This window comes from Octopus bimaculoides, chromosome 3, assembly GCF_001194135.2.
Source record: "Octopus bimaculoides isolate UCB-OBI-ISO-001 chromosome 3, ASM119413v2, whole genome shotgun sequence".
Classification (NCBI taxonomy): domain Eukaryota; kingdom Metazoa; phylum Mollusca; class Cephalopoda; order Octopoda; family Octopodidae; genus Octopus; species Octopus bimaculoides.
Window position 1 is genome coordinate 7,614,156 of NC_068983.1, and position 10,257 is coordinate 7,624,412.

Below are 10,257 nucleotides of genomic sequence, written 5' to 3' on the forward strand. Positions count from 1 at the left end.
TCTTCGCAATCTGAGTTTCGTGTCCCAATGAAGGAGACGATGTTGGCATGGGTGCCAGTCGTCGAATTTAACTCTATTTCGATTTCACTTGCCTCAACAAGTCTTCGCAAGTGGAGTTTAGTGTCCAATTTAACTCGATTTCGATTTCACTTACCTCAATAGGTCTTCGCAAGTGGAGTTTGGTGTCCAATGATATCATCGTTAAACGTCCGCTTTCCATGCTAGCATGGGTTGGACGATTTGACTGAGGACTGGTGAAACCGGATGGCAACACCAGGCTCCAATCTAAATTTGGCAGAGTTTCTACAGCTGGATGCCCTTCCTAACGCCATGATGATGTATATGCATACATACATACACACACATACAGAGGGCTTCTTTCAGTTTCTGTCTACCAAAGCACCATTTGAGCATGGCCGATGCCAGTTCCGCATGACTGGCACATAAAAAGCACCATTCAAGCGTGGTCAACGCCAGTGCCACCTGACTGGCTCCTGTACCACATAAAGAGCACCCAATACATTCTCAGAGTGGCTGGCATTAGGAAAGGCATCCAGCTGTAGAAACTCTGTCAAATCAGATTGGAGCTTGGCTTGCCAGCCCTCAGTCAAACCGTTCAACCCATGCCAGCATGGAAAGCGGATGTTAAACAACGATGATAACAAACAAATCCACTCACAAAGCTTTTAGTTAGTCCAGGGCTACAGTAGACAAAACCTGCCCAAGGTGTCATACAGTGGGACTGAACCCGAAACCATGTGGTTAGACAGCAAACTTCTTAATCACATAGCTATACGAACACTTATTAGGCCAAATGATATAAAACTGAAACTTAGTAAAATAAAAAAAAAAATAAATAAAAAATGTATAAAATAACAAGCAAAACAAATTTATTTCTCATAACATTAACTACAATAACCAAAATTTGGAAATCTGCAAAGTTTGGAATTAAACAGGAAATAAGAAAGGGAAATCATTCAACTATTAAAAAGACATGCTAAGAATATTTTTAATAAGAATTATTTTTTTTCTAAACTTACATTCTGATATTATTTTAAAAAGCTTTTAGACCAGCATTAAATTTTCAGTTTTAAATCTTTGAACTCTTATTTTAATTAAATACACAAACAAGATTAATTAGAAATTGGGGCTTAGAATTTATACTTTTTAAAAAAAATTGATATCAAAATTATGCCTTTTAATTTTCAGTTTCAGACATGAATTTATTGATAACATATTCTTGTCAGACTTATTGAAATAATACATATATCTCGATAAGATGATGTCTTTGTGTGATATATGGTAAAAAAACCCTGATATGATGTTGGTAATGAGGAAGATAAAAGCAACAATTAACAATTGTTTTATTACTCTATATAATTAAAACAACATATATGTGGATTCTTCATCAGAATACAGTGAGAAGTTCAGTTTATTATCGAGAAGGACTTAGAAAAATAACATACAGAATCAGAGTTGTTTTATGTACTTTTGTTTTGTTAACTGTGATGGCTACTGTCTTATCTCTGCGGATGTTGCATTTGTAAGTGAATTTATTAAAATATAGTAATTAGTAGTATAGGTGTTGGTAGTGGTGGAGGTGGTTATATAATGCTAAGCTACTGACTACATGGCTGAGAGCTCTGACTTCGTTATAGCCAATGCAGTTGATGATATTAAATGAAGACATAATTATGTTGCCCGACCAATCAAGATGTTCTAACATTGTGAGAACATATAACAACTATAAAAATCATGTTCTCAAATAATATAAAAATGTTTAAATGTACAAAACCATCCTACCCATGCTAGCATAGGATAATGGATGTGGTAGTATTGGTGGTGGAGGTGGTTATTGCTGTTCTAATTAAATCAAGGAAATTACATTTCCATTGATTATTTTTCAAATTAATCTGTTGGTCACAACACCTGACAGAAATGCCACTGTTTTTAGATGACAGGGCCAGGATTTGAACTTAGAATGCACAGAGCTGAAACACTGCAATCGGTCCTGTCTGACGCTCTGACAATTCCATCAAGTCACTGCCCTGCATTGGTACACGTTTATCAACCCCCCCACCCACTGAAAGGAGGAAAGGCAAAGTCGACCATGGCAGGATTTGAACTCAGAACAAATACATCAAGGCATTCATTCTACCCAACACTCTAATGACACTTCCAATTTCCCACCTTCAAAATGGATGTAAAACAAAATATATTAACCTGTGAGTAAGATATGTGTGTTTTTTTTTAATTAAAATTTCTGTTTGGAAGCCTTCAAAGGGTGCATGCTATATACATATATCATACACAAAGTTTAAGCAAGAGTGTGAAAGGCATTTTCGGCAGAATACTTAATAGAATATACTGGAATGTATTGTAAGAGAAAAACAATGTAAATATATATATATATATATATGCATATAAAAATAGTTTGAATTTCTTAAAATGTGCTCTTCTCCATTTAAAAGACAATAATTTAGTCATAACAACACTCCCAGTACATCTGATTTATATAAAATTTTGTCATCTCCAATTCCAGTATGAGTACAAAGAAGATATATCATTATATTTTAAATACATGTCTTAAAGCTTAGATAGCATACCAAAACACTTACTATGTGATTAAACATTAAAAAAAAAAAGATATAGCCAAGTGTAAATTTCTTTGTAAAAAAAAAAAAAAAAACTGTAAAAAATCATAGAAAAAATATTCCATTTTCGTATCCGATATGGAAATAACATTTTAGGTTATGAAAAATTTAATCTTTAATTACAGCTGAGGCAAAAAATTGCAGGGAAAAAAAGTTTTAAGCTAAGGAGAGAATAACTCCTGAATGTTATCACCAATCGAGGAAATTGTTAAGAGATACATAATCCCCATTATATGTGTATGTGTGTGTGTAGACAAACATCAATATCAGTACATAAAATTAGGTTGTATGGCATCAGTAGTGGTGGTCACCAATTTACAATAACATATAAAGGACAAACAGAGTAAATGTATGATAAATTATGACACATTTGCTCTGTATATCATAATTGGTAATACTGCTAAGTACAGCAGTAACCACACCACTACACTGATTGTAGACTGGACGATGATACTGTACATCGAGCTCTAAATTCATCAGTTGCAGTTGTACATCTAATTGTACGCACAAGATATACATAAAGTAAGATCAACGACCTTATTTTTCCCAATTCACCATTTGTTTATGTATGAAATATAGCAATATATTATACAGATACGAAGCCTTAAAGAGAGTGGAGAGGAATAAAAAGAGAAATTGTGTTGTCATATTGATACCATATAAAAAAAAAAAGGTAGAAAAAGCACAATGGAGTTGCAGATTTGTGACATTACCACTGTACCACAGTGCTTGCCTCATATAAAAATATACTAATCATTTGTTATATAGGCATTATGTTTTAGACATATTGTGGAATCATGCAGCTTACCAATCATTCTAGTCAAAAATAAGACCTCTGCTATCCATAGGATTTCTGCAGAAGCAAGCAGCTTCTAATGTTATTGGATTACATATCAATTTGAAGAAAATTCTCTATAGTTCTCAACATACTGGAGCACCTCTTATACTTTGTGAGGTCTTGAAACACTAGATGAAAGCTGTTTCAGGAATTAAAACAAATGGTGGCTGCTTCTTTGTTATTGCTAATTATTGGGATTCTTTAAAAATGCCATGGGTGTTAAAAAACAATTCTGAGGTCTTTACGCAAAAATAGTATCATTGAAATTATAATTAAAGTTATAAAAAATTTTCTTTAGTATTTCCATTAAACCTTGAGGGATTTTTCTATTTCAGAATGAACTTTTTAAAACAGGAATCTGATAAAGTAAAACAAAAAATTTGCCATGGAAAACAAATCAAAGGGAAAAACAGGATTTTATAATAATTATGTAAGTTTCAAAATTTTAGAAATCTTTGTAACAGCTAAATTGTGCATCTCCTCTTTGTGTTCTTGGAAATTAGCAATTGCTAATTCTTTGGTGTCTTCCCACTGATAAAGAAGTCTGTAAACGAGACAAAGAAGAGAGATAATTAGATAAATTTCATAACAAAACATAGATCTTCTGTCTGAATAGTATCATCATCATCATCGTTTAACGTCCGCTTTCCATGCTAGCATGGGTCGGACGATTTGACTGAGGACTGGTGAACCAGAAAGCTGCACCAGGCTCCTATCTGATTTGGCAGAGTTTCTACAGCTGGATGCCCTTCCTAACGCCAACCACTCCGAGAGTGTAGTGGATGCTTTTACGTGCCACCGGCACAAATGGTGTATTTTACATGCCACCTGCACAGGAGCAGTCCAGCGACACTGTCAACCATCTCGCTCGAATGTCTTTTCATGTGCCAGGAAGGCGAAGCTGGTAACGATCACGCTCAAATGGTGCTATTTACGTATATTAAAAGAAACAACCCTTGATAATGCAGAGTAGCAATGTATATTCTCTAGAGCAAGATCCCTCTGCTTGTCATGGAACAACGCCATCTCTGACCCTATTAAATATTCCTGTCACTTAGCCCACTGGGGGACTTCTTCCTTCTCTTTCCTTTTCTTGTTCTTTCTTATTTTGCAAATTACCTGGCAACAGCATCAATACAGGTGGCAAAAGAAAAAAGCATCCAGTACTCACTGTAAAGTGGTTGGTGTTAGGAAAGGCATCCAAAAACCATGTCAAAGCTAACATGGAGCACAATGCAGCCTTGCAGCTCACCAGATCTTGTCAATCTGTCCAACCTATGACAGCATGGACAATGGGTGTTTAAGGATGATGATGATGATGACAGCATAGTCATGGTTAGAATTGGCCTGTAGCTTAACAAGATGGCCACTTGGTACTTGGGAGATTTTAGAGCATTTCATTCTGTTGCAAACTTGCATTCCTCTCACAGGTATTTGGGCCGGGTGCCAGTTGCACCTACAACCAACACCCTAACCACTAAGTCACATACTTCTACAGTGAGGCCCCTCAAATGAAGGGATTACCCCATCTGTCGCCAGCATCTTCGTTGCAGAGTGTTATTGCATTATGACAGCCACCTACACGAGGTGGGAAATTGGAAACAGCAGGGAGAGAGACGATGATGACAAAAGACTGGAGGGGACAAAGACACCCACTGCTTTCACCGAAGACACCTCACCATCCTTCTGTCTCACTGTTGAGACTGCAGCAGCTACCTCTCACCCACAAAGTTGCCTCACACCTGGCTCTTTGGTTCTTCCCACCACCACCCCATCACTCTTCCTGCTGTCAGTACAAGAAAAGGAATGCTAAAGGATTAAATAATGATTGCAGAGCGAATGATAAGTTATCTCCACTGGCTTATGATAAAGAGGAGAGAGAGAGAAATTTAAGAGGGAAAAAGGGAGGAGCTGTAAGAGAGACAGAGAGGAAGAGAAATAAAGTGATATTTACTCGTATATTGGTAGGAGAAATTTCAACCGGCCTTGTTTATTAATGAAGCTAACAGCATGAGGAATGCACTTGCTCCATTTAGCTCGCAGACAAAGTCTCAACCACCTGGATGTTTGAAAATAAAGATCACAAGAGAAAACAAACGTTAAGAACTAAAATACACACAGGTACTAAACAAGGCTGAAAATACAACCACAAAAAATAAAACAAGGTAAAAATTTTAAAATTCACAAAAGGATATCAACCATGCTGTCTTGTCTTTCTGTCCCTTGCCTTACTGGCACTTGTGCCAGTGGCACGTTAGAAAATCATTCGAGCGAGGTCATTGCCAGTGCTGCTGGAATGGCTCCTGTGCAGGTGGCACGTAAAAGCACCCTCTACACTCTCAGAGTGGTTGGTGTTAGAAAGGGTATCCAGCTGTAGAAACTCTGCCAGATCAGATTGGAGCCTGGTGCAGCCATCTGGTTCACCAGTCCTCAGTCAAATCGTCCAACCCATGCTAGCATGGAAAGCGGACGTTAAATAATGATGATGATGATGATTCCAATGGCCTCTGTGTGCCACCTCTACATAAGTTCATTTCTCCTAACCCTGTCTTCCTCCTTCAAGTTTTTGTGTCTTTCTCACCACTCAACAAAAAAGACATTTGTTCATCTGTTTTATGCCTGCTTTTAAATGCATGCATAGATTGGACAATTATGCTATTAAGGTACTGATTTACAGCCAGATGCTCTTCATGTCACTAACCTTTCACAGTTTTTCAAGTAAGGGATCTTTTGAAGGGAGCAAGTGATTTGTTCACAAGAGAAATGTCAACAGCAACACCACACACTTTTGCTGCAACTTTTGTGATTGCAGATATAAACACCCACCCACCCACACACTGCATATCTTTTGGGGTTTTTTTTTACTTCTTTCAGTCATTTGACTGTGGCCATGCTGGAACACTGCTTTGTAAGGTTTAGTCAAACAAATCGACCCAAGTTGTTTTTTTTTAAAGCCTGGTACTTATTCTATCTGCTAAGTTGCTGGGACAGAAACAAACCAGCATTGGTTGTCAATCAGTGTTACATACACAGACACATAAACAGATATACACATGACAAGCTTCTTTCAGTTTCCATCTACAAATCTACTCACAAGACTTAGATCAGCCCAAGATGCCATGCAGTGGATTGCACCAAGAACCATATGGTTAGGAAGCAAGCTTGTTACCATAAAGCCACACCCTTAATATTCTTTTCTACTCTAGACACAAGGCCCAAAATTTTTGGGGAGGGAGTCAGTCGATTAGAACGACTCCCCAGTATGCAACTGGTACTTAATTTATCGATCCTGAAAAGCAATGTCGACCTCGACAGAATTTGAACTCAGAATGCAAAGACAGACGAAATACTGCTAAGCATTTCGCCCGGCGTGCTAATGTTTCTGCCAGCTCCCCACCTTCCTATGCCCTTAATATTGTAGATATACCTGTATCTATCTATCTGTCTATCTTATTTCTTTATTGCCCACAAGGGGCTAAACATAGAGGTGACAAAGAAGGACAGACAAAGGGATTAATTTGATTACATCGACCCCAGTGCGCAACTGGTACTTAATTTATCAACCCCGAAAGGATGAAAGGCAAAGTCGACCTCGGTGGAATTTGAACTCAGAACGTAAAGACAGATGAAATACCACTAAGCATTTCGCCTGGCGTGCCAACGTTTCTGCCAGCCCGCCACCTTTTCTATCTATCTATCTACATATATATATATATATATTATTAAAAAATATGGCAAAAAATCATATATTAATTAATATCGATTAATTACCAGGAAGCTAGCACATTTAAAGAATCAAAGAGATTCAGAAACAGTATCTGCAATCTCAGGGGATTAAAGTACATTTTTATATACACAAGATGTGATCTATTTCTAGCACATTGAATGTCCACGTTAGTGGTCAACGTCATATATAAAAAAAAAATATATATATATATATATATATATATAATACACCCAAAGGGATTCACAACCCATTGGACATCCTAGAGTATAGCAAACACCATGTGATCAACACAACATGTATTTTGGATTAACACAACGTGAATTAGGCATTAAATACTTGTATGGGTTAAAATCTCTGTGTGCACAACCTGGATATTTTTCTGGGTGTACTTCAGTACCCTGTATATTTATTCGACTAAGGATGGTGCTTAAAGGTTGATTCAACTCAACCTGGTGCATATCATTTGAGGACCTGGCTCCCTCCAGAATCCTTAATATTGTATGTGTATATATATATATTATTTATTTATTTACGCGCACTTTTAAAGCCTAACCAGGCTCATGGGCCCGGTTTCTATGGCATATGTGTTCCCCCCAGCTGGATGGGACGCCAGTTCATCGCAGCGTTACTCAAGAAACAGTGAGAGAAAATTGGGGCAAAAGAGTACAACAGAGGTCGCCACAACCCCCTGCCGGAGCCTCGTGGAGCTTTTAGGTGTTTTCGCTCAATAAACACACACAACGCCCGGTCTGGGAATTGAAACCGCGAGTCCACTGCCCCAACCACTGGGCCATTGTGCCTCCACACACACACACACAGATATATATATATATATATATATATATATATATATATGTATGTATGTATATATTATTATTATTATATATAAATATGCAACTGTTTGTGGAAATTGAGAAAATGCATTTATGTATATATACTTACCGAAACAGAATCTCTGAATTTCCCTGAGAAAATAAGTGATATGCCGATTCCATATGAGCAATCTTGGTCAAACTAAAGGGGTCCTGTGAGAGAAAGAGAGAGCACATTATACTGGACATTTCAAGGTCTCTGTAAAAGCGTAGGCTACTGTTGGTTATGATGAGGATGATGATGATGATGATGATGATGTTGATGATGCTAGTGATGGCGGTTCTGGTAAGTGTGATGATTTTCTTATAATAAATGTAAGCAAATGAGGACAAGCCCATGGCCTTCATATGCTGTTACCTTTTATGGCTCATCAGGACACTGTCCGAAAGGAAGTTCCAGAGATGGAATTGTGGTCAAGTTGGTATGGATTGGCGTGGATAAAGACATTGTAGGGGGTGATGGAAGGAGGAGAAAGAGTCGAATGCACAGAAGGGGTTTGGTGGTAGTGGGAAATAGTGAGTGAGGATTCGAACTCAGTAAATACTGAAAGCCAGAACAAATACTGCAAAGCTTTTTGCCCTACACTCGAATGGTTCCACCAATTTTTGGCGTTTTATGATGAATGATGTTTAAGTTCATGTTTGAAACAAAAGCCATGAAGAAGGGGAGGAGAGTAGAAGGACGAGGAGAAGGGGTGGGGAAAGGAATGGGGAGAGAGAGGGGGAAGTGAAGGAGAGAGAGAGAAGGGGAAGTGAAGGAGAGAGAGAGAAGGGAAAAGAAAGAGTAAAGGAAGGAGGGAGAGAAGGGAGAAAGGAAGAGTAAAGAGGAGGCAGAGAGAAGGGAAGGGGAAGAGGAAAGAAGGGGAGGAAGAAGAAAGGAGAAATGGAGGGAGAGGAGGAGGGAAAGGGGGAAGAGGGAGGAAAGAGGAAAGGGAAGAGGAGAGGATAAAGAGTCTGAATTTTTCAAGATTTACCTGTTCCATCAACTGGTTGAGGAATTCCAGCTTCTGTGGAGTTGAGAATTGGTCAAGATCTGCTGAAGAGAACTGTCCAAAGTTACTGTCTCCAGTTGAACACCATCTTTCACTCAGTTGCTGGCAAGCATTAGCAAGGCATGACTGATATCTAACAACGTGATGATGATGATAATAATAATAATAATAAAACACTTTCAATACAGTAAACATAAGAGCACCACAGCAAACCACAGCACATACCCAAGGCGCACAGAGCTGCGCTCGGTAGTGAAGTGAAAGCACGTTATAAAAATAAAACTACTGAAAAATAATAATAATAATAATCATTATTAATGATGACAGAAATATTCTTTTCTACTCTACACACAAGGCCTGAAATTCTTGGGGAGCGGGGGAGGGGTAGTCGATTAGGTCGACCCCAGTACGCAACCAGTACTTCATTTATCAACCCTGAAAGGATGAAAGGCAAAGCTGACCTCGGCGGACTTTGAACTCAGAACGTAAAGACAGATGAAATACCGCTAAGCATTTCGTCCTGCGTGCTAACGATTCTGCCAGCTCGTCGCCTTAATAATAATAATAATAATAATAATAATAATGATAATTCTTTCTATTATAGGCAGAAGGCCGGAAATTTCAGATGGGTAGGGCTAGTTGATTACAACGACCCAGTGCTCAACTTGTACGTATTTTATTGACCACAAATGGAAGAAAGATGAAATTGACCTCAGTGGAATTTGAACTTAGAACTCTAAGATGGATGAAATACTATTGAGCATTTCACCTGGCAAGCTAATGCTTCCACCAGCTCACCACCTTAAGAATAATAATCCTTTCTGTTATAGATACAAGGCCTGAAATTTTGGGGGAGGGGTTAAGTCGATTACATCGACCCCAGTACTCCACTGGTACTTTATTTATCGAGCCCGAAAGGATGAAAGGCAAAGTCGACCTCGGTGGAATTTGAACTCAGAACATAGCGATGGGCGAAATACCACTAAGCATTTTGTCCAGCATGCTAACGATTCTGCCAGCTTGACATCTTCTTCATAATAATAATGATGATGGTTTCAAATTTCTGCCACAAGGGCAGCTTGCGGGAGGGGATTAAATCGATTACATTGACTCCAGTGCATAACCGGTACTTATTTAACTGACCCCGAAAGGATGAAAGGCAAAATCGACCTCA

At 38.3% G+C, this 10,257-nt stretch overlaps 1 protein-coding gene across 1 annotated transcript in view; it reads right to left on the reverse strand.

Annotated features, from left to right (window-relative positions):
* Positions 1 to 868: 868 nt before the first annotated feature.
* LOC106882029 (leukotriene A-4 hydrolase) overlaps positions 869 to 10,257 on the reverse strand; it is an 85,399-nt gene continuing 76,010 nt past the window's right edge. Inside the window, exons 12-15 of the mRNA XM_052966701.1 lie at positions 9,066 to 9,216; positions 8,162 to 8,244; positions 5,447 to 5,551; positions 869 to 4,036 (exon numbers count right to left, since the gene is read on the reverse strand). Of these exons, the coding sequence (XP_052822661.1) occupies positions 3,919 to 4,036; positions 5,447 to 5,551; positions 8,162 to 8,244; positions 9,066 to 9,216 (457 nt within the window). The 3' untranslated portion in view covers positions 869 to 3,918. The remainder of the gene's footprint in view (positions 4,037 to 5,446; positions 5,552 to 8,161; positions 8,245 to 9,065; positions 9,217 to 10,257) is intronic.